This window comes from Sebastes umbrosus, chromosome 15, assembly GCF_015220745.1.
Source record: "Sebastes umbrosus isolate fSebUmb1 chromosome 15, fSebUmb1.pri, whole genome shotgun sequence".
Classification (NCBI taxonomy): Eukaryota; Metazoa; Chordata; class Actinopteri; order Perciformes; family Sebastidae; genus Sebastes; species Sebastes umbrosus.
Genome location: NC_051283.1, coordinates 17064602 through 17090125, shown reverse-complemented (window position 1 = coordinate 17090125; position 25524 = coordinate 17064602). Strand labels below are relative to the sequence as shown.

The window sequence follows — 25524 nt, the reverse complement described above, 5'->3', positions numbered from 1 at the left end:
CCAAGTAGATGTTGCATTTTGTTTTGGTCAGAGAGGGTATCAAAATCTTGGAGTTTAAATTTAATTTTTGTAAAGAATGTGCTACAAACTGTCTTCACCTGTCTCTGTGGGCAGAGCTGACACAGCCTGTCTGCTCTGCACTGTAAACAATTGCTGTTAATTTACAGCAGGATTTCAACAGTATTAACCTGTTATTGCTAAAAACAGTGCTTTACTGTTAATACAAAGAAAACCTGTTAAATTACACTCATAGGCCGTTTTTTAACTGAACTATAATGCATTCTTAAAAAGCATCACTTTACTGCTGATCAACTGTCTAAAGTATCATCAGTAACAGTTTCATGCAGTATTGTTTTAATTCTGGGACCTGATCTGCACACGTGAGGCTTGTACATTGTACATGATTGTAAAATCAGTGAATTAGCTTTATTGTTCTTCACTCACATGTTGTTATGGTTTGCATTCTGTGCTTGTAGCCAGCTATAGACAGACATTTTGGGAAAAGTGTCAACAAGTCTATTATAGCCTTTTTCCTAACAAGTGCCTTTAATTGTATTTAGTGTGACTATTCCTATGTCTGTAACCTGCTAAGTCTATTCCTCTAGGCAAAAAATAATGTTTATTAAAATGTATGTACAAAATAAATAGTGCATTAAAACAAATCAGTAAGATAATGTAAAAGAAAGGTGAAAAACAGCTATATAATGTATCTTTAAACAGTAAATTGACTGTAAAATACTGTGACATTAATTTAAAAAACCTAGTTCAAACTGTATTTTTCATTAACAGTATAAAGCTGTAAATTTCAGCGACAGTATAATAATGTTAATTTTACAGTAACATAAACATACTAGGAAATTCTTAACAGTGTGTGAAAAAGTCTCTCTCTCTCTCTCTCAGTTTCTCCAATGAACTACTGTTCCCAGAGTTCCACAGGTGTAAAGCGAGGCCAGCTACGGGTACCCGGATGCTTTTGACAGCCAGGCACGTTGGAGAGGCACACAGTGGAGACTGGGGCGCACGAGAGAGACAGAAGAGAGCTGGAATTGCAGAGGCAGAGACGCACGGGCGCATGGTCGATTTCTGTCTCCCGCATACTGCTGGAGTCCCGCGCCTTGTCACCATAAAACGGACATGTCAACACCTTAATCAGGAACAAGACTGTGAACCAACGAATTGAATTGAGTGAATTATTTTTTTTGTCTCCTTCTTTTGTGCATTTTGCTTTCCCCATCTTTGTGGGTGCAGATATTGTGGAGGAGCGGTTTTTCCATTGGTGGCAGGAGGAGACAAGGTTTACATTTGGTGTGGGAGGTTCTGTCTCCATCCATATGAAGGGGACATGCTGCGCGCTGACGGCTGCAGGCGACGCCAAGGCAACAGCTCCGTGACCCGGGAGGAGAGCAGCAGCAGCACCGACAGACAGCAGTGACACCGACAACCAGCTCCAGCAAGAACAGACGCTCATCCTCCAGACTCTCTCCATCTCTCTCTCTAGGTGAGTACGCGTGCGGCTTCTTGTGTACACAACACCAACAAAAAAATGTTGCTTACTGTCCTGCTCATCCAGCTGTTCTGTGCTGCGCACCTCTGGCTACGTTTTGAGTTCCTGACATTAACCACCTCGATGCTGCTGGTGCTGCTGGGTCATCTATAGGCTTCACTGTGGGCATGCATGATGATGATGATGATGTTGTTCAAACACACACGCACGCGTAATGTGGTTGAATGTGCATGCGCCCAATGAACCCTGTGTACCCCCCACCTGTTTTTGTTTTTTTTGAGTATTTACAATCTGCAAGCCTCATTATGACTGAATTTATATACAGTGTAGGCATGGCAACAGTATACAGTACATCCCCAGGTACTGTCACATTTAGTGGCACACACACACACACTGTTGTTTTGTGTATTTTACTGTCTCCATATAGACCTCAGTGGACTTTTCTAATGCTGAATTTTACATGCCACATGACACATACCAGAGGTTTGACTGTGAGCCCAGCTCTCCTGATGATGGACAGATGTTTTTGTTTTACATATAAACACACCAAGAGTCCCGGCGTCCAAGAGCCCCGGGGTTTCCATCCCAGCATGCAGCCCCCCTGAGTTGTCAGGGCAGCAGCAGCAGCAGCAGCAGCAGCAGCAGCCCATCCTGCAGTGGCAACAGGGCCAGTGTGTGCTGGAGCTGGAGAAGACAAGGCGTGCTCATGGTGGTGATAATCAGCTCTTGTCTGTGAGGGTGGGGGGGTGACAAAGGAAGAAAGAGTGCACGAGAAACTGAAGTAGAGGAGAGGGAGAGAGAAGTCAATGTCGATGTCTGGGCAGTGACAGTTCGTTATTTAAGGGCCCCTCAGAGACGTGCACAGGCTGCCCTAGTGCAGGTGCCGTTAGTATGCAGAGTGATGCTCTGTCTGTCTGTCTTGTCTGCCTGTCTGTGTGTCTGTCTGTCTGTCTCACACTCAGCCAGTCTCACTCTCTCACTCTGCTGTTGAAGGAGTGAGTTCTCTTATTGGCAGCTCCACTTGGACATAATGAATAATTTCAACCCTCTGAATGCTGGAATGAAAAGGAAATGGCCTTACCTTGGCATGCAGCCGCTGTCTGTCAGACTTGTCTTGAGTGCATGTGGCCCTGTGCGTGTGATGTTTGTGTGTGCGTGTGTGTGTGTGTGTGACAAACAGCGAGAATGTGAACATATTACAGCTTAGGCCTATTGTGCTTCCTACCTGTGTGAGCGGGGCTAGTTGTCATAGCAACGGCCTTGTAGCTCCGTTGATGTTCCTCCTGTCCTCATTGGCAGGGTCAGCGCACCTAACACACCGCATCTCGTCTCAAAGCTGCGTGTGTGTGTGTGTGTGTGTGTGAGCATGCATGTACTTCCATGTGTGTGTCTGTGTGTGTGTGTGTGTGTGTGTGCTGTGGAAGTACCTTTTGTTTGTGCCTTGCTGCAGTTCGTAGGCGTGTGGGTTGACGGCAGTGACAAGCCAGTGTGTGTGTGTGTGTGCACATGTGTGTGTGTGTGTTGCAGTGTCACAAAGATACACCCTGCCGATACGACAGCCGACAGCTCAACCAATCACCTGTTTTCTCTCTCTGCCTATCAGCATGTGAGGTTGCTGTAGTCAGATGTCCTCTTGATATGGAGGTCGTCATGGAGATGGAGAAGACAGGATGGACACACATATTCATGTAGGCTCACACACACACACACACACACACACACACACACATGAAACATTGATGGGTACTGTATATTCATTGACTTCCACTGATGTCCTGGTGTTGTGGGAAGTTTTGAGTGATGGTGCAACCTGTTGAATGGGTGAATATTGGTTTTGAGGCACTTTTTTGATGCATCAGGTGTAAACAGGATGAAAAAAATCAGTAAAAGGAAGCTTTTTGTGGACTCATAATTTATAATTTTACCTTAAAGTGGCAATCTTTAAAGAGGACCTATTATGCTTTTGTGCATGTAAAAGGTCTGCAAAGTTACAAAGCCCATAGTCCACGCCAAATAGAGTTACTCTCCGCCACAGAAGCACTGCTCCTGAACTGACTGAAACGCCTTGCTTGAAGTCCTGCCTTTTTTTCCGTAACGTGGTGATGTCACCAAGTAACACATTTGCATAATATCTTCCTAGCGGCTAGTTTGGCGCGCCCTCAAACAAAACTGGAGTTCGAAGAGTTTGGTTGATTTGGCGACACCCTGTTTACTGGTGGTAACAGCAAATGCGGTTTAATACTACAGAATACTTGGGGCGGCAAAACAAACGATTGTTGCGCAATGATTGGCCTTTTCAATCATTCTGTGAGCAACCGTGATCTGATTTTATGCCTCACACGGCATTGAGTCTGAGCAGTGAAAGTAGTTGGTTACCTGAGTTCTTCAGCTCTTCATCTAACAGCTCATTGTGGTTGCTATTTCAAACTGATCCATTGTCAAAAAATGCCGAAAATGGCTGTTGTTTTGTTTTTTAATAGTGAACAACCTCCGGGTCTGGAAAGTGAAGCCAATGCTGAAGTGCCTTGGACTTGCATTCTTTCTAACAGCCAGCAGGGGGCGACTCCTCTGGTTGCAAAAAGAAGTCTGATTGTATAGAAGTTTATGATAAAATGAGCCTACTTCTCACTTGATTTATTACCTCAATAAACATTGTAAACATGAGTTTATGGTCTCAATCGCTAGTTTCAAGTCTTCTACAATACAGCATGATGTTCATTTAGTAAATTATGGTCCCATTTAGAGTCAAATAGACCATAAAGCAGAGTATGCTTTAGAGCATGGCTACATTGTGATTGACATCTGGGTGTTGTCTATGTTTTTGTCTTACAACTGTAACCCTTTCACAGTGTGTTTTCGGTTCATGAAAGTTTTTTGTAACATGTTCGGTCGCCTAAAAATGACTTCAGCGTTCGGTTGTACTTAGATCCACCCTCTCACTATAAAATGGCAGTCCACAAACCGATGGGTAACGTCACGGTGACGACGTCCACTTCTTATATACAGTCTATGGTTTTGTAGACGCATTTTTGGTGAACGATGGCGGTCAGTGTCAAACTCACTGACTCACTGACATTCCCTGAGACTACCTCATAATAAAAGTCAGCTTGTGTTTCGCCAGTTAAATGCTTTTAATGTGAAACTGCAGCGGTAGGAAGTGTCCGGTTTGCATTAGCAGTCACTTAATAGGCTACAGCATTTCTTTTCCGGGAATGTCGCCACAGACACGCAGCTTGTAATACGGCAAATATATAAATATTGCAGTACTTTCATCAGTGGGCTCCATCACCAATGCGTTACCTAATTCGACAATAGTTAGTTACACATCTTTGAGATTGCCACTTTAAGTTACAGTCCACACAAACCCTCGCCACCAGACAGAGCTTCAGTCATCTAAATCAGAAAGGATATCCTCCCAGAGATTGATTCTGTTCAAACGCCGATCCTCGAAAAAAAACAATCTCAGGCTTCTCCTTACAACTACAAAGTATCTCATTTCATGAATTTGGCTTCTAGCTATACGCAAGATTCGTCAAATACAACAAAGAGCTTTTTTTTTTAGGTTACAGATGTTTTGTGAAAGTCAGTTGAAGATCATTCTGGCACTCCCCTTTGAACTCTTAACAACAGATATATCACTGCCATTTAGGAAAAAGGGAATCTACACCAGCGTTGTGAATGAGTCAGGCCATTATTACTCAGCATTTGAAATGCCTCCCAAAATACACAGATTCACATAAACAATATTTTCATAGTGACAGTATCTGGTTGGTTAGAGCTTAGAGCAATATTCTGATGGCTTAGAGCTATCAAAAGATGGCTTTTAGTATAATATTTAGATGCAATTGATCTAAATGTTTCCTCTGCTGAGAGATTTTATACCGTGCTGCAAGGTTTCCATTGTCTCCTGTTAAAAAACACCTTTATATCCTTTAAGAACTCTTATTTTAATATTGAGTAATTGGACATTTCAGGAATATTTTTAATATTTTCCACTATGCACAGAGAGCTACTGGCTAAAAATAATTAAGTCATTACTCTGTCCTTGGTGTGAAGGGTCCCGTCTTTTACGACTCCTATTAATCTAATCGTCACCTGAAGTGAAATAGTTTTCGCCACAGGCAGGTAGACGTGGTTTACCTCCTACACAAACACACACAGATGCACCCACACACACACACAAACACACACGCACACACACACACACAGCAACCATTTAGCATTAGTGTAAGCAGTGTTTGTATGCTCCATCCTGTCACCTCCCACACGATACATTCATAAAACGGCTCCTCCGCGTCAAAGGCACAGACTTCAATAGAAGACATCTCCTCTTCTCTTTCTCTCTTTCCCTAACCCTTCCATCCCACCTCTCCTACATGTCCCTCCTCACCTACCTCCTCATTCTCCTCATTCTCCTTGTCTCCCTCACACCACTCCCCCCACCCCCCACAGGGCTGGTTGCAGCCGGTTTGAGTCTGACAGTGGAGAAAGGAAGCTTCGACCTCTCACCTCCAGAGGATGGAGGGAGGGAGACAAGAGGAGAGGGATGATGGAGGGCAGCGGGGTGGAGGTGAAGGGGGGGTTGCAACTGCGAGAGGCGAGGGAGAGGTCAAAGAACAGGAGGGATTTGTGAAGAAAGAGGGAGAGGAGAGGCTGGGGGGAAGGGACCGAGAGAGAGAGAAAGAGAGGACGGAGGGGTCAGGGAGGAAAAAGGAGTGATAAATGAAGGGAGAGCAGCAGGATGGAGGGATGAGGAGGAGGAGGGAGAGATGCGAGGATGAGAAGGAGAGAAAAGACAGAGTGTGAAGCTGCTGTGTACCTCCCTAACAAGCTGGACAGAATCAGCTCAATTATTAAAGAGGAGCGAGAGATGGGGAAAACACGCAGACGTACACACACACACACACACACACACACACACACACAAAAGCATCTCTCGGCGTCTGGCACACAACACACACATGCTGTTTCTCACACACACACACACCTATCTGCAGATACACATGTAGAGTGTGTCTGATTTCTTATGCTCGTGCGTCAGCGCGTTAGAGTTATCTTTGTTTTTGTGCGAGCGTGTGCTGCGTATACATGTGTCTGGGTATGTGTGTTAAAAACAGTGAGTCAGAGGATAAGCAGAGACTTGTTAGTGATTCTCCTCAACACCCCCCCCCCCACACACACACACACACACACTCTACCCAATTTGGCTTCAGCGCCGTCTCAACGCTCCACCAGCGTGGCTTCAATGTCGTCCCATCAATATGAACAGATAATCAGAGCACTAAGGGGTCTGCCTATAAATCCCCGCCGTGAATATAGTTTTCACCCTCTCTTCCTCCCTCCTCCTCCCTCCTCTTCCTCTTCTTGCCCGTTCCACCCTTGTTTTTAGTTCTCTTTCTTCTTTCCCTTTTCCCTCCTTCTCTGAGGAAGTGTATGCCCCCAAGGGACGAAAAAGATTCGCTACCTTCCAGGAGAGAAAGAGATTGTGTGTGCCTTTCTGTGTGCGAATGTGTGTCCTCCACATGTGTGTGTGTGTGTGCGTGAGAGTGTGAACACACACTTCCTGAGACAGAAAGGGAGAGAGAGAGAGGCAGGGATGAGCAAGTGAAGAGCGAGTGAGAGAGTGAAAGGCTGTGGAGGGGGAGGAGAGAGAAAGACAGAGAGTAGTCGGGGAGAAGGGGGAAGATGGATGAATGTACTGCGCACTGAATGTGTGTGTGTGTGTGTGTGTGTGTGTGTGTGAGAGAGAGAGAGAGATGGTCGAGAGATGCAGGTAGACGGAGAGGGAAGGAAGAGGGTTTCTTATCCTCTCAGCAGAAGTCATAATTTCTTAGAGCGTGCACAGATGTGTGTGTTTGTGTGCATGCCTGATTGTGTGTGAGAGTGTTACCTCGCTCAGGCTTGAGGCCAAGTATCCGAGAGGTACAGCGGCGGTGTGGCGTCGGTGTGTGTGTGTGCGCGTGTGAGCAGTGTGTACGTTGAGGCTGTGGCTGACGAGCTGTCAGTACCTACAGTTGGAATGTTCACAAGGCGGCCATTGTTGTTCAAACAGCCAGCAGCCTTCTCCTTGGCAACGGGCGCTGCAGCAGCGTCTCCCACAGCAACTGTGGAACAGGAGTATGGAGAGGAGGAGGAGGAGGAGTCAGGAAGTCAGGGCCGCAGCACAGAGGGCCCCTCTCCAAAACACTGGCCTCAAGGTCTGAGTGTGCGTCGGGGTCCAAGCATCTGGCTTGTGTGTGTGTGTGAGGACTCTGCTTACGCGTGTGTGGTTTTTAAGTGAGTTCCTCGCCAGCGTGACTACGTGGAGCGTGCGTCAGCGTGAGCGTGCATCTTGTACATGTCAGCTCGGTGTGTGTGTGCACACCTGTGTGAACTGTAAGTGGGAGTGTTGCATATAAGTGGTTTGTTTTCATCTTCCTGTATTTGAGTTTGTTTCCTGACGTATCCTTGTTTGTGCGTACTCCCGTATGTATTTTTTGAGTGCGCACATGTGCACACTTCTCCTAGCTGTTCCCAGCTGGCGCGGTTGGTCACATGACCTGACGGAGGGGCGACCATCAGCAGCGCCAGGAAACTGCCTGCAGGACAGAGAGAGAGAGAGATAGAGAGTAAGGCTGAGTTGAAGATGAGGGAGGGGTGTTGTGGGAGAGAAACTGGGGGCGGAAGGTGTGTGTGGAGAGATGAGAGAGGGAACAGTGAGGAGGAAGAGGAAGGGGTAATACAGTCCTCCTCTTCTTAAAATAACTACAGCATGTAGGTTCCCTGCAGAAACAACAGGAGAGAGAGACAGTCAGATGGGGGTGGGGGGTCCTGGTTTTGTGTTGACTAGCGTTTGGAGCCACTTCTCCGGTCCCCCGTGTGCATCCTTGGCTGCCACTGTATCTGGTCTGTGTGAAGTCTGTTTACGTTAGATGTGGGTCTGTCTGTCTGAACGTCTGTCTGCCTTTTTTGTTTGTCTGCACATATGGTTTATGTGTTGCTCTCTGTTCATTTATATGCTTTTGTTGCGTGAGTGCGTGCGTGCGTGCGTGCGTGCGTGCGTGCGTGCACAAGCTCGCTCTTGGCAGGAGATACGGCACGCACACTGATGATGGAGATCATTAGGAATTTCCTGCAGCTGGGGAGGTGGGAGTGGGGCCTTTTTTTGGAGGGTGGGGATGTGAGTGGGTTAGAAAGAGAGGAGAGGTCAGAGTGAAGGAGAGTGTCTGTATGTAAGTGTGTTAGCTGGTCTGTCTCGGTTTGACTGACGTGAGTATCCACGGAGCTGCAGCCCACCAAAACCCAAAGTTCAGCTCTGTTTTTGAAGGTTGCTGCTGGTAATTTGTGTGCAAGCTTGTCGGCCGCAGCAGTACGATGTGTGTGTGTAACACTCCTCGCCCCCTTTGGCTCATCAACACACACCTCGAGCTCTCAAAAAAACCCAGATCTGTTGAGTTTGGATGTGTTTAACTTCTAGCTGTTCAGTGTTACTGCCTGTTGGGCTACAGAGCACTGCAGTCAAGGCAAGACCTTATAACTTTAACTTTTTTTTCATTTAGTTGAATTAAAACCTTTGCACCGTTTGGCTGAGTATCGAGTAAACAGAAAACTTTCTTCCCCCAGTGGGAAGAAAGATAAACCTTTTAAATCCAAGATGTCAACCAGTATCAGTTTAAGATGACGCCTTTCAAGTACAGTTTAGTTTGTGCTCATGTTAAATTAAGTTTGTTCTGATGCTGCTGAAGTTGAATAAAGTTTTAATCACATCAATATGCGTTAGAAATGCTTTTATTTATTTATCTTATGTATCTACATTCAGAGGCCTATAATTCATGGTTAAGTAATTGTTTTGATTACTACACACAGTGAGTGATGATGGTTCAGTGGCCTCTAGGGCTGCAACTAACGATTATTTTCATTGTTGATTAATCTGTCAATTATTTTCTTGATTAATCGATTAGTTGTTTGGTCTATAAAATGTCAGAAAATAGTGAAAAATGTCGATCAGTGTTTCCAAAAGCCCAAGATGACGTCCTCAAATGTCTTGTTTTGTACACAACTCAAAGATATTCAGTTTACTGTCATAGAGGAGTAAAGAAACCAGAAAATATTCACATTTAAGAAGCTGGAATCAGAGAATTTAGACTGTTTTTTGCTTAAAAAAATGTACTCAAACCTATTAATCGATTAAGCGATAAATTTAATTAATCAAGTCAACAACAACATGACACACTTGTTTCCACACTAGGGATGCACGGATCCGACTTTTTCAGTCCCGATACTGATTGCGATACGTGGGCTTTGGGTATCAGCTAATACAGAGTACCGATCTGATACCAGTGTTTAATTAATAATCTTTATGCCTCTTTGTATGGAAGTGACTGGGATTATTCTTTTATGTGTAACGCAATATCAGGATTGACTTAAACATCGCTTTCCTAACTTTGTAAAACTAAATAAATTGTAATTTATTATTTAAATAAAAAATTTTTTACACCAGCAAATAGGTACAAAATCTTCAAAATTAACAGGAATAGCAATTTGAGTGGAAAACGTTGTTAATGCAGTGGCAAATTGGTCAAAACTTAAATAAGAATTAAAATTCCAGTATATAATATATTTCAACATAGAATTGAATTGAATAGATTGGCTCCATTGTCACCGATACCCGATCCAGCTATTTGAGTCAGTATCGGCCCGATATCTGATGCGGTAACGGTGCATCCCTAATAGTTGCTGTTTAATTTAATAGTTGACAACTAATTGATTAACTGATTAATCGTTGCAGCTCTAGTGGCTACTTTAAAGTGATGCTGTGTAATGTCAGAGTGTTTCGTTGACAAAGTCAGACGGACGTTTTTTATCTGGAATACAAGACGACACACTTGTTTCCTCACCGTTTTCCACTGAAAACACCTCACGGATGACACGAGAACATTTAGTCATCAAGTTGTCAAATAGTTTTGTTGACTGTCTTTTGCATTATTTTTCTCTCTTTGTTGAAAAAGTTGTGCATTGTTGTGTTTCATATGTAGATTTGAGGCTGCTGGTTGAGGTTGCATCAGGGTTGAGGTGGTGTGGAGGAACGAGAGGCTGCTGGTAGTTGAGTTTCTGCACGGTGTCACTCAGTCTCTGTGGACCCCCCCTCCCTCCCCACCTCTTCTTCTCTCCTGGCCTCACATACACTTTCTCCATCTCTCCCCCTCTCTCTCTCTCTGTTTCATCCCCCTCTTCTTCTTATCTGTCTAAACCTCTCTGTGGAGCTCTCCCCCCCCTCCTCCCCTCACCACCTCTCTCTCTCTACCTCTCTCTCTCTCTCTCTTTTCTCCCTCCCCTCCGTGCCCCCCTCCCTTTACACCCCCCCATGCTGTTTCGGTGCTGCTGCCTGTCTCTTAGCAACAACTGCACACCCGTTAGAGCTCAGTGAGTGCTTTTACAAACACACCCAGGAAGACACACTAGTACACGCGCACGCTCGCAGACACACACCCACACTCTCTACACACACACGCACACACACACACACACACAGGGTCTAGTTCCTCATTGAGGGTTGCTGCTGGCAGGCCTGTGAGTCTGCAAGCCTTTGTGGCAGTGAGATAGATGGGAAGAGAATAGATATGCTGTACAGCTACCATGTACAGAGTGATTGTTCCTCTCAGACTATGCACAACAGGGCAACTGCCCAAACTGGAAAATGACAAGTTCTCGTCTCGGATTTCACACTGACACACACTCTGTGGCGTGTTGCCTTTCCTGTAAGCACCAAAAACTTTTACGTGCAGATGAGAAACATACAAGATGGTATAATGAGAGCTGCTCTTTGTGAAACAGATTCAACAGATCATCATGTGGGAGCACACCATCACAGAGACAATACTACGCCACTGTGGCTTCCAAAGCCCCAGAGCCATTCACAGTAAAATGCACCAAACGCTACGTATGACGGTGAATATATCGCTATGGCAGCTGATGTTTGCTTAAACAATGAATCATAGTGGGAGCGTTTGATTGGCTGGCAATCTAAGCTCTGTCAGAATGCCCCCCCGCCGAGCACAGTAGAGGCATATTTGCATGTGTGTCTTTGTTTTGTGTGCGATCGTGCTTGACTGTATGTGTGTGTGAGACATGTATGTCTTTATGTGCAAATGGATGTGCGATTGTGTGGGAGGATGAAGCTGTGGGGGCATATTTGCATGTCTTTGTGTATCTGTGGAGTGACAGCGTGCGCACGTATGTGTAAGCACATGTGCAGCAATGTTTAATTAAAGCATGTGTTCTTCTCCTTCTCTCATACACCGGTCAGATGGAGCCTTAATTAAGGAACGCTGTTAATTAGACAAGAGAGAAAGTGAGAATGGGAGTAGCAGGGAGACTGCGCTGGGCACGGGAGGGAGTGGGTGAGGGGGTGAAAGAAAGTATGTGCTGTGTGTGTGTTCATCTCCATTTGTGCAGTTGTGTCAGAGCAGCAGAGCGTTGAGGTTGGTCTGCTCCATGTGTGCAGCCCCAAACTCGGCTACAGCAAAACTCTCACACTCCTCCTTCTTTTCCTCTCGCCTTCATCAACTTTTTCTCCCTCCTTTTGCCTTTCTTAAATCGGTCTGCCTCCGTCTATCCCTCCACTTCCCTGTCTCAATCACGTCTTTCGCCTCCCCGCTCTTCGCCTTTCATACTTTCTCACCCATTCTTGCACTTCTTTGTGTCTCCCTCCCCTCCTTGTCCCCCTCTTTCTTTCTCTCTCTCTGTCCTCCCTCCCTCCTAATCACAGCCATATGTTTGAGAGGGAGGCAAAGAGATCTGAGGATGAACAGGATTGTGTTGTATGTGCAGAGTGTGGTATACAGCGTTGGATCCAGACGTTGCATGTATGTATGCGTGCAAGTGTGGCTTGTGTTTGCATGTGTGCGTGCATGCAGTCATGTGCAAGCCTGATAGCAGATTTCGTAAGACTTGTGTGTGTGTTCTGGCAGTCTGCACTTCCATTTCCCCTCTGCTCCGGGTTTCCATAATCCCTCTATGGTTCCCGTCTCTCTGTCACCTTCATCTCTCCATCCTCTCAACACCTCTATTCATCACCTCTCTGCTTCCCCCTGGTGGCAGCGATTATTCACACATTCTCATTCTTGTTGCAGAGTCTAGTGCCTCGTAATGCATTTCAATAGTTTTGGCGAAATGTGGCGCGCGGTGTGAGTGTGTGTGTGTGTGTTTTTCACCACTACTCACATGCTTATTATAATTTGAGTTTTTTTTTTATTTTAAAACATGTACATCTCACTCAAATATGGTGAGATTGAAAAAATGTGGCCCAACTCACTCAATCCCACACACAATGCACGATTCTGTGAGTCTGGTCTTCATCATATAGTGATCATCCTCAGTGTGTGTTGGTGAGCATGTTAAAAATCCAATAGAATAGAGAAAGGGCTTACATGTGTGCTTGCAATCTGCTGGCACGTATCGAAATGAAATACAAACTACAATTAGAGTTTAAAAAATGGGTATTGCAAGTCATTCTCCAAAATAATAGCGTCTGATGTGAGATGGTGCAGCCCTCACCAAAATACTGATGATCGTCTGGTCTGATGATGCGTGCTGTGACATCATGAACTAATCTCTTATTCTCTTTTTCTCTCTGCTCCACCCTCCTCCTCCTCACTCTTTACTTTTTTTCCCCCATTTCTCCCACTTTCTCCAACTCCCTGTCCCTTCCTCTGTCTGTCTGTCTGTCTCTCACTCTAGCAACCATGGGCAAAGGAGAGGAGCAGAGGGGAGAGAGAGAAGTATTTGAGCTCTCCACTGCAGTATTGATGACCCAATGATCCCCTGCAGAACAGAGCCAGTCAGGCAGACAGAGTGAGGCTCAACTCTGAATCAGAATCAGAATCAGCGCCACAACCGTTGGGTGAAAGCAACCAATTGAGCGGGGTATGAATGGTAAATGTAATCTAATGTTGTAATGCTGCTGTGTGGGCGGCACAGTTAATAGAATAGAGTGCGTTACGAATTAGGTGTGTGGCCCGTTGCCAGAAAATCCATCACACAACCACAATTTCATCTGTGCTGCAAATGTTTGATTTTTGCATGTGATGCCGCTAACCAATATATTTAGCAGCGAGGAGTTTAGATGAAATGTCTTAAATGCAACAAGGAAATTACATATTAAGGGCTGTCCCGAATACCATTTTTTGGGCCTCGAAGCTTCGTCGAGTAATAATTGAAGGTATTCGAAGCTTCGCTTTGTGGCGTGGCGCAGCAGGCTGAAATTATTCTTCTGTCTGTCTGTCTGTCTCCATCTCCCTGGTTTCAGTGCCGCTGCTGCACTACTGTACACACACGCACCTCTACACACAACAAACAGCGATATCCGTCTGAGATTCACTAATGTTGAGTTTGAGTAATGAATAATGTTGTGGGATTATTCCTTATTTCATGGGCTATTTTAGGATTTATACATTATTATAATATACTTATATGTATAAAATAAACGAAGCATTCGAATAGTGATTTGGAGGTTGATTACCATGGCAACGGTCGAAGTTTCAAAGCATTCGGGGCAGCCCTAGACATATTATAATGTAATATTTTTGATAATATTGTTTGTATTTCTGTCCTCAGGTCTTTGACTCTGCCTGTTGTTAGAGAAAGAGCTACAAAGAAGAAACACTCATCTTCATACAGCAGAAAACATCTTTTTCCTCCCTCAGTACCAACAAGACTGTCCACTGAATGAGCGGCTTGTCAGATCGCCTCCATTCAGGCCAAACTGGGGCTCCAGTGGGCTGTGGTGGGACTCAAGCAGAGGAAAAAGCGTGCGTGGGGGGGCTGGCGGGGCCTGCGCTCTGGACCAGGGAACCCGGGCTCCAGGATGGGTCCCAGGATCCCTCTAACGATGGACTGGCACCGGTGACCTCCGACCACTTTCCCTCATCTCAGTCCGCCCTGGCCAACGGCCTCCATCTACAGAGGAGGCTGGGGCACAGCACCTGCCGGCGCAGGCAGACGGAGACTCACACCACAGCTGAGACGCTTAGAAACATGCAAACGCACATAGACCCAGATGTGCGTGCACAAGCTGTTTCACATATGGATAATTGTGGACTCATGGATATCAACCCACCTACAGGTTCTGTAGGGCCCGAACTCTCCAGAACTGTCACACCAGAGGCCAAACACACAACCTCACCTCAACCCCTGTCCTTGGCGCTTGGCAGTCATCCTGCCTCCACCAATCAGCGGGCAGCCCCGGTCCTCACCAGAGAGACAGACAATCCTTCAACCTTTTGTCCAGTCCCTATTGGTCCAAACCCAAACACAGGCTCCTCTCCTCTTCCCGTGGAGGCAGAGAAGAAGTACGCACTCCGCAGCTCTGGACGTCCCCGCTTCCCCTGTCACCTGCGCAAATCCTCCCGCCTCCGCCGAGGCATAGAGGATGGGGAGAAGAGAGCAGGGAGGGACAGGGCAGGAGAGGAGGAGGACGAAGTACTGGAGGAGAAGATCTGGAGGGTTAAAGAGGAGGAGGTGGCCGTCGGAGAGAAAAAAGAGCATTCCGCTGTGGAGGCTGTTCTCCCAACGCCTCCCTGCCCTACAAACATCGCTCTCGCTCTGACTGTACCCAAACCTGCTCCTAAAGCGGCACCTAAACCTGGGCCCAGACTTGGGCATAAACCTGGACCTAAATCCAGGTCTAGGCCCCCACCGAAAACTGTTCATAAAGCAGCTCCTAAAAGTGTGAAACAGCGTCAGGCAGCTCAGTCCATGGCTAATCGTGCTACCGCTCATCCCCCATTTGCCATCACATCCACCATCGCTGCACCTCTAACTGTGAAGCAGGAACCTGTTGCAGAGTTGGGGGTACCTCCTTCCAATAACCGGAGACGTGGGCGTTTTGTAGGTGTAAGTTAATTTATAGTTACTCCTTGCCATAACACACAATGTCATACCATGGCTGCGGTTGAAACTGTTTTGCTTAGGAAGGTTCCTAACTGAGTGAAATGACCTGATGAGTGAAAGTAGCAGCCATAAGAGCTGGTTGAATTCTGTAAATGCTGAGGAAAGGTGCTTCAATGCTTCCTTTATTATCTCCTTTAGCATAGGAAATACTGGACCATCCTTTACCAAAGGAAACGAGATAATAACATCCCACAATTCCTTGCGGCTGCAACATTTAAAGCGACGTACCATTCTGCCATTCAGGAAAACAAACAATATCTTGCATTTTATTTTCAGACAGTCATATACTAATTGGGATTCATGTTGATAAATATGAGTGGACAGTGACAACCATTTCGTTTCACTTTATTTTTAATTATTGATTTATTTCATACATGTAAAACAAAACAAGAATAACAGATAAAATGAACAGTAAACATATAGCAAACTGTGAATAAACAAATAATCAACATAAATAAATATTACGTCCGAAAAGGAGTATGAAGAAGTGTAGCCTACACTTATATAGTTCTACCCTTTCTCTATAACTCGAAAAAATTATGTAAATATTCATCATATTTATCCTTTTTTTTAATTTCAATTTATAAATTGAAGATAAATATTTTGTTATAATTGAATTGTAAAGTGTTACAGCAGTAGAAGGACCTGCGGTATCTCTCTTTCACACACTGCGATTGAAGGAGCCTGTCACTGAAAGAGCTATTTAACAACGCATGGGGGGAACATTCGTATTGTAGTTTCACCACAGCAGATCCGCGTCACTAACATCCGCCACCGTCGTATCATAATTACGGAGCCTAGTGTAAGTGCAGTCGGATTCTCTGAACACCACGGTGGTGATTTCCTAAGTCCTTATGAATTGTCCTTTACATCTTTTCTTGACCTCATGACATTTTCAATCGAGGTCAAGGAAACGTGGTTAGGAAAAGACATTAGGATGTCATTTTTGACTTTTCAACCACAGCCAATGTATTATGAAATAGATGTTTATACAATTTGCAATTGCATATGTTTCATGTTGGTCTCTGTTTTGCAGGTGAGGAAGATTGTCGTGAAGGTGGCTCGTATTCCAGTCAGCCTTAGCCGTCGACAGAAGAGCTACAAGATTTCCAATATGGAGACAGGGACAGAAAAAGGCCATGATGGTCTGGAGGGCTCAGAGGTAGTCCGAGAGCCGACTGCACTTCTCCGAATGAAGAACAATGGAAAGAGTGTTATGGTGATGTTCCCTCCTGGAGAACTACCTGTTATTCTCAAACGCAGGCGGGGACGGCCACCTAAACAGGCTCTGCCGGGAATACCGGGAGAGCTTCCAAATGCTGGGAATGCTGGTGGTACCGGAGACCCGCCCAAAAAGCCCCAGAGGCGGCGACGGACTAAACTCCCTTCTCCTTATCCGTCCTATGTCAATGATACTAATGATGTGAAAACAGAGTATGGGGATGTTCTGTCCAAACTGGCCTTTTTAAACCGCCAGCCCCCTGCCACTGGCCGCTGCTCTCCCCCACGCTGCTGGACGCCCAGTGAGCCAGAGAGCTTTCATACCCCTTTGGAAAACCCTGGAATATCCACCCTGCTTCACCGGCTCACTGGGTATAGACGCCCCCGAGGTGGCAGAGGAGGGGGTACTGGAAGAGGTGGAGGAGGAGCAGGGGGGGCTGGGGGCAGTGAGCGCAATAAGAGCACCTTCAGTGACTTCTTTGAGTCCATTGGCAAGAAGCAGAAACCAAGCCCCATGTCTGAGCATGGATTACCAAGGAAAAGGGGAAAAGGTGCGGGCGGTAGGGGAGGGGGTGTCGTAGGAACTGAGCCTGGGGGAGAGAAAACAGTCAAGAAGAGACGTGTGAGAAAGAATGGTGCATTGAAAGGGGAGGGGGTGTCCATGGGGCAGGAATGGCCCAATGGGGCAGGTGGCTGGGGGGAGGGGCGTATGGACAAGGAGAAAGGTCTGGGTGGGTATCAGCTCTGTGGATCTCCAAGGGGAGGCTTTTCCTCCTGTGATGTGGGAAGGGGAGGTGCTTACAGCAGTCCAGGAGGAAGCAGAGGGGCGGGGCCAGCCGGCGAGGACTCTCAAAGCCTGTTTGCTGGATATTTCCGGTCACTCCTCGACTCAGATGATTCGTCAGACCTGTTGGACATCTCCTCCTCCTCGCAGTCAGACCCCCGGAAAGCCTCATCCACCCCTGGTTATGAACCATCCAGTCCAGCTACTAGTCACAGCTGGTCCCCTGCATACCCTAAGTGGAGCTCCAAGGGTGCAGGTTCTGGGGTGGAGGGTTCATCCCAGACACATTGCTCCTCAGCCAGGCCTCCATACAGCTATGGCAGCCTGGCCCAAACATCCCCCACCACTTCTACCTATCCCAAATCCACTCCTCCATCTCTCTCACACTCTCCTAGCTCCCCCCACCCCGCTTCCTTTGGCCACTACTCCTCTGGCTTCTCCTCCTCTTCTCCTGCGGTGCCACAGAGATCCTCAGATTGCAGCTTTGCGTACGGATCAGGACACAGCAGTGGCAAGGCCACCGCTGTTGGTCAAATGGGTTTTTCTAGCTACCAGGCAGCAGCCAAGCGAGGCTTTAGTGGATATCCTGCAGCAGGTCATTCCTCCATGGTGCGGGGGGAGTCAACAGGACCCACATCACCAGGAGGAGGATACATGTCTGTGGCCAAAAGTAGCCCCTTCAGCTCCTCCTCCTCTCCAGAAGGGTTCAAACAGTACAACTCCAATCCGTGGAGCTACAGGTACATCACTTGTGCGGCATGCCATCATAAAAAATGCTTAAAAGGTAGCACAATTAATTCAAGAAATGTCTCAGTGTTCACACATAATCTGACTTGGTATGGTTTTTAATGAATAAGGGATTTCTTAGTATTACATTTTTTTTTTTTTTACAGACTATATAAAGGGCTGACAAAATGTCAGATATCTTCCACAGAGATGAACAAAACATTAATTTTTGACCTGCCAAAAATGTTTAAATGATTAAATCTCAATCATAATATTTTTTTTTCAGGAAAAGCCATACTTTTATTCAGCACCTTTCTAAAGGCTCTGTGGGTGTATTATTTAAAAAAAATATTCGTCTACACAAACATTAGGGCTGTCAATCTATTAAAATATTTGATCTCGATTGATTGCATGATTGTCCATGATTAATCGCAATTTATCACAAATTAATTGCACATTTTTTATCTGTTCAAAATGTACCTTAAAGGGAGATTTGTCAAGTATTTAATACTCTTATCAACATGGGAGTGGGCAAATATGCTGCTTTATGCAAATGCATGTATATATTTATTATTGTAAATCAATTAACAACACAAAACAATGACAAATATTGTCCAGAAACCCTCACAGGTACTGAATTTAGCATAAAAAAAGTATGCTAAAAGTATGATATCATTACGTGGCAAACTCAAGCCCAACAGGCAACAACTGCTGTCAGTGTGCTGACTAGACTATGAGTTGCCCCAAACTGCATGTGATTATCATAAAGTGGGCATGTCTGTAAAGGGGAGACTCGTGGGTACCCATAGAACCCATAGAACCCATATTCATTCACACATTCTGAGGTCAAAGGTCAAGGGACCTCTTTGAAAATGGTCATGCCAGTTTTTCCTCTCCAAAATTTAACGTAAGTTTTGAGCATTATTTAACCTCCTTGCCTTCGCTCTAGCTTTAAAACTGAGCCCGTTACAGCCTAAAAATCGCAATGTGTTAAAGAAATTAGTGGAAAAATTAATTAAAAAAAAAAAAAAAAATTAAATTAATTTGCATTAACTCGTTTTTATCGGGTTAACTTTGACAGCCCTTATCAGAAAGACCTTTAAAGTCTGACCACAGCAGGATCAAAGAAATGTAAATTGCTTAATATAAATGTTTCACCCCAGCACATCATTTTCAGTTTGACCATGTCCACAATGTGTTAATAGCTTTCTCTTCAGGTTCCTCCTTACTGATTAGTGGAACTGCAACAAAGAGCAGAGAAATTTTAAATTTGCACCTTTTCCTCGAGTGCGTTTTATAATTTGTGTTGCAATATTTATTTTCTTTTTCAGACAAGGTTATGGTGGTTGGCCAACCGACGGCTTTGGGCCTCAGTATCACGGCTACAGTGAATACGGCTCCAATGAGTCCAAAGACATCTTGGATATCTCAAACTACACGCCCCAGAAGGCCAAGCGACAACCTTTTCCTGAAAGCCTATCAGAATCCTCCTCTGACTCGTCACATCTTGGCTCTGCAGCCACTGGTAGTGGACCCAGCTCCACATGTGGCACGTACAAACTGAACGAGGTTGCTTCTGTCAGCGGAGAGGGGGGTCAATCAAGTCTGTCCAGCCTGGAGAAGTTGATGATGGACTGGCATGAGAGTGCTTCAGGGCCCTCGTACAACTGGAGCCAGAACGTCCTCTTCCAGGGCGGGGGAACCAGCAAACCCGGTCGCGGTCGAAGGAAACGGACTGATCCACAACCAGAAAAAGAAGGAGGTTCTGCTCTACACTCTGATTCCCCGTCCAGTCCCTCCCCAACGCCTACTCCTGGACCTAAGCGGGGAGGGGTTGGAGGACGGGGTAGAGGGTCGAGAGGAGGCAGAGGGGGTTTGTCTCCATGTCAGAGAGATCGGGGGCCAAAAGGCAGGGGCAAGGCTGCCTCTGCATCTGGAGCGGGAGGAGCAGTGACTGCTGGAGGTCCAGAGGGGTCTGGGCTGTTCCAGGAGGGTCTGGATTATTACAGCGGAGACAGTAGTAGCCTCTCTCCTCTGGCCACGCCCAATCCTGCACCAGCTTCCAGCTACCTCCAGGACCCCTGTGAGTACCCCTCCCCTTATTCTGCCCACCCCTCCACACCGTCCTCTGAGGAGCGATATCCAGCCTTATACCCTGGAGAGTCCTCCTGTCCCCTCTCACCCAGTGTCTCCTCTCCCCCTTACCCTCCCAAGCCCACCCCTCCTCCACCCCAGTCCTACCACCCTGTCCCCTCCAGGACATTCTCCCCCTCCTGCTCTCCCTCGCCACGGATAACACCCCTCTGCGCCACCGCGCTGAGTCCCTCGCATCGCCCCCCTCCGAAAGACCCCCAGTTCTCCCAGTATGACTCTCCCAGCTACTGCAGCTCCCCCTATTGGTACGGACAGACATCGCACAGCGGCAGCCCCAGCCCGCACTCTCACAGCACACACTCAAACACAGCCGTGCACACACACAGCAACCCGCACACGAGTCCTCATGGAAACACACACGGTAATCCGCTCGCTAGCCCGAATGTGAACACACACATGAACCCGACTCCCCACGACACACACCATCACAACACGCAGTCCCACTCAAGCCTGAGCTCACACACCAACACCCATCCCACTTCGCTCCTCCAGAGCAGCCCCCTGTCCCACTCAAACCCCCACACCAACAATCAGCCCCACCACAACACACATGCCAACTCTCACCTCTCCTCCCATACACACTCCAGCCCCAGCACCAGCCTCCACTCCCACTCGACGCCTGTGCTTTATGAGGAGTGCAGCCCTCCCTCCGCCGTGCCCCCCCACAAGCGGGATCTGACCCCCCACAACATGAGCACAGGCCACCGCCAGGGCCCCTTGCCTCTTTCCCCGTACCCCAAACCTCCCCTGGACTCCTCGCCCCATCAGGACGACGCTGGTGGCTTCTCCTTGTCCCACCAGTCCTACCAGGGCATGGGACACCGCTACCCCTCCCAGGCGGCTCAGGGTGGCGGGGTGCTTTGCCAGCTCCTGGACACAGCTAACGATGACAGCTTCAGCGTCACCAGCCTGTAACAGCAGGTGAGTTTATTTCATGCATTTGTGCCGGCAACTGATATTTTTTATTTCCTTTGGAAGTGTTCTTCATTTTTCCATATCATACTAAATATAGTCTTTGGGTACAAAATAGGTAACCATCGTACAAACAGTGAGGCCATACTAAAACTAAGGATCGCCGCTGGAACTCTCATAGACATTTTCAGAGGAGTGTCTGATTACTGAGGATGACCATGCTTTTTGTTCTGAAAGCAGTTAATTAACTGATATTTAATTGGACAATAAAAGCAAGAAGAACAAAAAATACTTCACAAATAAATGAATTAATCCATCAATAGATGCACCAAATTATAAAGCACTTAATTACTAGATATTTAATTGGATGATGAAGCACAAAGTAACACTTTTTGTATCAGTTTCACAAAACAGACGTATCTAATTGGTATATAGAAAGGTCCAGTTAAATAACAATTTATGAATTGCTTTTGCAAGACTCCTGGTCCATGTTTGCAAATTGTTGTTCATTTAATGGAAGTTAAAGGTGGATCTGAATGGTATCATGTATCTCATAACATGTTCAAGTGAAAGTAAACACTTTTAGGGTTGAAGTACAAATATGAAAATAAATAAGTACAACAGCAACTAGGGCGGGGCGATATTTTAGGGCAACAATATTGTGGGGTTGACCATTTACAAAATATTTATACAATAAGATTTTTGATAAGTAATCATAAATAATGTGGATATAATGACTAAGTGGGTAATGCAGCCTTTAAAACCAGGAAAAGACAACATTTCCATCTCACAATTAGGGCTGTCAAAGTTAACGTGATAATGCGTTAACGCAAATTCGATTTAATGCCACTAATTTCTTTAATGCATTGACACAATCGATCTTCGGGAGGCTGTAGCAGGCTCAGTTTTAAAGCTAGAGTGAATATCCTGGCATCATATGAAACTAAAAAACTTAAGGAATCAATTGTCATACTAGCATGTCAGAAAGGAGGCTAAATAACGCTCCAAACTTGCACTGAATTTTGGCAAGGAAAAACTGTCATGGCCATTTTCAAAGGGTTCCCTTGACCTCTGACCTCAAGATATTTGAATGAAAATGGGTTCTATGGGTACCCACGAGTCTCCCCTTTACAGACATGCCCTCTTTATGATAATCATATGCAGTTTGGGGCAAGTCATAGTCAAGTCAGCACACTGACAGCTGTTGTTGCCTGTTGGGCTGCAGTTTGCCACGTTATGATTTGAGCATATTTTTTATGCTAAATGCAGTACCTGTGAGGGTTTCTGGACAATATTTGTCTTTTTTGTTGTTGACATATTTGCATAAAGCAGCATATTTGCCCACTCCCATGTTAATAAGAGTATTAAATACTTGACAAATCTCCCTTTAGGGTACATTTTGAACAGATAAAAAATGTGTGATTAATCGCAATTCAATATTTTAATCGATTCACAGCCCTAATTACAATATTACAATATCCAAAATCTAAGAAGATATCTAGTCTTGTATCACGATATGGATATATCGATATATTGTGTAGTGCACACGTCACTAACCACATTCATTTTACCAAATCAAACAATGGAAATATAGCTTCACTTACAGTAAAGTATGCTTGCAAAGACCCGTAAAATAACGTCAAGGTTCAATTCATTTTGTGCCTTTCATTTAACCACTGTCAAAAAATATCACAGTCATCATATAACTCTATCTCTCTTCACCTCTTTATTTCTCTCCCCCTCTCCCTCTGTTTTTCTTTCAGGTGCATTCAATCCAAGCTTTTACAGATTTGCAAACGTTTTCTTTTTTTTGTTAAGGAGACTTCTTTGTGAGAGACTGACTGTGAAATGAAGGGTGAGAATTTAGCTGCCAGCTTTGGACAGTAAAGCTTTAATTCTCCAGCATTGACAATCAAGATCAACCGCAATTTAAACACCCAAGCATGCACACACACACTCACACACACACAAACACACACACATACACACACAGACACGCATGTGCAGATGAATTCACTACCTAAACATGGACACATAAACATCATACATGTGTACACTCAATCACACTCTATGCTGGAATGAGGGAACGGCTGAGAGGAGCTGACAGATGAATACCAGACGCTGATGGACAGAGACAAACCTATTTCCTCACCCCTTCAAGTCCTGCTGTGATGCACAGAGGACTCCGTTTCCCGGAAGTCTGTATCTCGCCAAATCTTTCTGGTCCTGTTCTGTACATCTGCAATATGGACGATCTCTCTCTTTCTGTTTCTTTCCTCTGTCCTCTCTTAACCTCCCCCTCGTCTGCCGAACCAGCATCTGCACTCGACCTACACTAACCCCGCATTTCTGTCTTGTGCCCTAACGTGAACCGCATCTGAGCCCAAATTTTAAATACCATGAGCCTAGCAAATCCCTCTCTGTGCACTCCTTGTGTCGTGTCCCATAAGAGAAAAGTGGACTTAACCAGTTTCTGCTCTTGAAATACCAGCATCTGTACATACAACTCCAGCTCCAAGCCAGAAGCCCCCTCTTCTCTGTGAGGGTCCGTCATCAACAACATGCCCTCCTCAGCGTTCTGCCATGGTTTCTCTGCTCTGGGTGGGGGTGGGGGTGGGGGGGATGGTGATGGGGGGGAACTGCAGCATGGAGACCCAACATCCTGTGTTTTGCTGTTTTAACTACAAGGGAAAGAGACATTGAAATCACACAATGGCCCCAAAGAGACTCTTGTTTTCTGTGTGCGAATGTGAGACAGAGGAGGGCGTGTTTGCGTGACTGGCTGCAGTAATGCATGTATTTGTGTGTGCATTTATGTTTGTGTGCGAGCGTGTGTGTGCGTGCCTGTGGGGTCAAAAGGAGTGAAGCTCCCCAGACACCAAACGTCTTGGCGGGGCCTCATTCTTTCTTTCACTCTCTCCCTTCTTTTTTCTGTGGTCTTGTGTTGTTTGGTGGTTTTTGTGATGAAAAAAAATTGTATATCTGTCTGTTACATATCATGTATGTATCTGAGGTGCAAAATATTTAAATACACATTCTGTTCTTGCCATTGGTAATCTTGTCTATAGCATACTGCTTCTTTAAGGGATTATGGGAGGTGGGAGCGTGTGTGTTATAGAGGCTCCCTGAGTATCGGGCTTTGCTCGGGCTGTCTGGGACTGTGAGCGAGAGAGTTCAGTCAAGGACACAATTCGACAGGGAGTGAAAGGGAGGGGAGGAGAGGAATGGATGGTGGAGGGAGGGGAGGATGTGTTGGAGGGGAAATAAAAGAAACCAGACTGAGGAAATCAGAAAATAGTGTCGGAGAGGTTCTAAAGCCACTGAAACAAAATGTGCAAAAATTTACTGTTTCAAAATTCCTCATCCAAATAAGGAAATGGCGTAAAGGCTGGTGGTAACAGAGAGCTGACGGGCTATGCTCATTTCATGTCCTCATGGGGAAACTTGCCATAATAGAGCAAATAGTGTACATCTGCAGCTTGTGTGTATATGAGTGTGCGTGCCAGACAGGCAGAGAGCGTGAGAGAGAAGGAAAGCAGATGGGGGGAGTTTACTGGCTGCATATTGTGTACAGTTTGTCAACAGGCTGACTAAATAGACTCAGACATGGCCGGAGGAAATGTGTTTGCTGTGACATTCCACTGTATGGTGGAAGGGAACACGCTCTGTCAACAACACTACATGACAGACAGAGAGGAAGAGGGTGCAGAGCAACAGATCTCTGTCACACTTTTATATACTAATGATTATTTTCTGTGCCGACTCCTCCCCCCAATATTTTTTATTGAATTTTAACACAACACAAATAAATATGCAACCTTTGACAAGGTATTATTAATTAATACTTAAATTAATGTAAAATAAAAAAATATATTATATACAATAAAATAAATAATAATAATGAAAATAAAGAAAATAAAAATAATCTGTACAGAATTTAAACTAAATCCCATACTCTCAGCAAATTATAATCTGTAATGTCATTTCTCAACAATCAGCAGTAGAGGTATTCAGATCTTTTACTTCAGTAAAAGTAGAAACCATAATGTAAGAAAAGCCATTACAAGTAAAAGTCCTGCATTCAAAATACATTTTAACAAAATGATGTTGGCTATTATCATCTAAATGTACTTAAAGCAATGTAAAGATGTTCATTATGCAGCAGAATACTCCCTGTCAGTTTTATATATTACATTATTTAATAGCTGATCCTATTAGTTTAATGTAGCTGGTCAAGAGGCGGCACATTTTAACAACTTAATGTTCTGTCGGGTTGCGTAATATAACCATATAT

General features: G+C 45.4%; 1 protein-coding gene across 5 annotated transcripts; it reads left to right on the top strand.

Annotated features, from left to right (window-relative positions):
- Positions 1–947: 947 nt before the first annotated feature.
- Positions 948–24286, top strand: ahdc1 (AT hook, DNA binding motif, containing 1). Of its 5 annotated transcripts, XM_037795165.1 has the most exons (7): positions 948–1498; positions 3108–3192; positions 13223–13417; positions 14099–15376; positions 16470–18178; positions 19496–21239; positions 22994–24286. In XM_037795165.1, exons 4-6 carry the CDS (start codon positions 14210–14212, stop codon positions 21231–21233), a joined length of 4614 nt encoding a protein of 1537 aa, XP_037651093.1. In that variant the 5' UTR covers positions 948–1498; positions 3108–3192; positions 13223–13417; positions 14099–14209; the 3' UTR covers positions 21234–21239; positions 22994–24286. The 5 variants fall into 5 exon arrangements, with proteins under 5 accessions (XP_037651093.1, XP_037651092.1, XP_037651091.1 ...); XM_037795164.1 differs by lacking the exon at positions 3108–3192 and having other exon boundaries at positions 13223–13408; XM_037795163.1 differs by lacking the exon at positions 3108–3192.
- Positions 24287–25524: the final 1238 nt, after the last annotated feature.

Coding starts and splice junctions, on each gene's coding strand:
- ahdc1 (XM_037795167.1), top strand. CDS start 14,210: ATGAGCGGCTTGTCAGATCGCCTCCATTCAGGCCAAACTGGGGCTCCA. Junction 15,377..16,469: donor GACGTGGGCGTTTTGTAGGT/GTAAGTTAATTT, acceptor TCTGTTTTGCAG/GTGAGGAAGATTGTCGTGAA. Junction 18,179..19,495: donor TCCAATCCGTGGAGCTACAG/GTACATCACTTG, acceptor TTTCTTTTTCAG/ACAAGGTTATGGTGGTTGGC.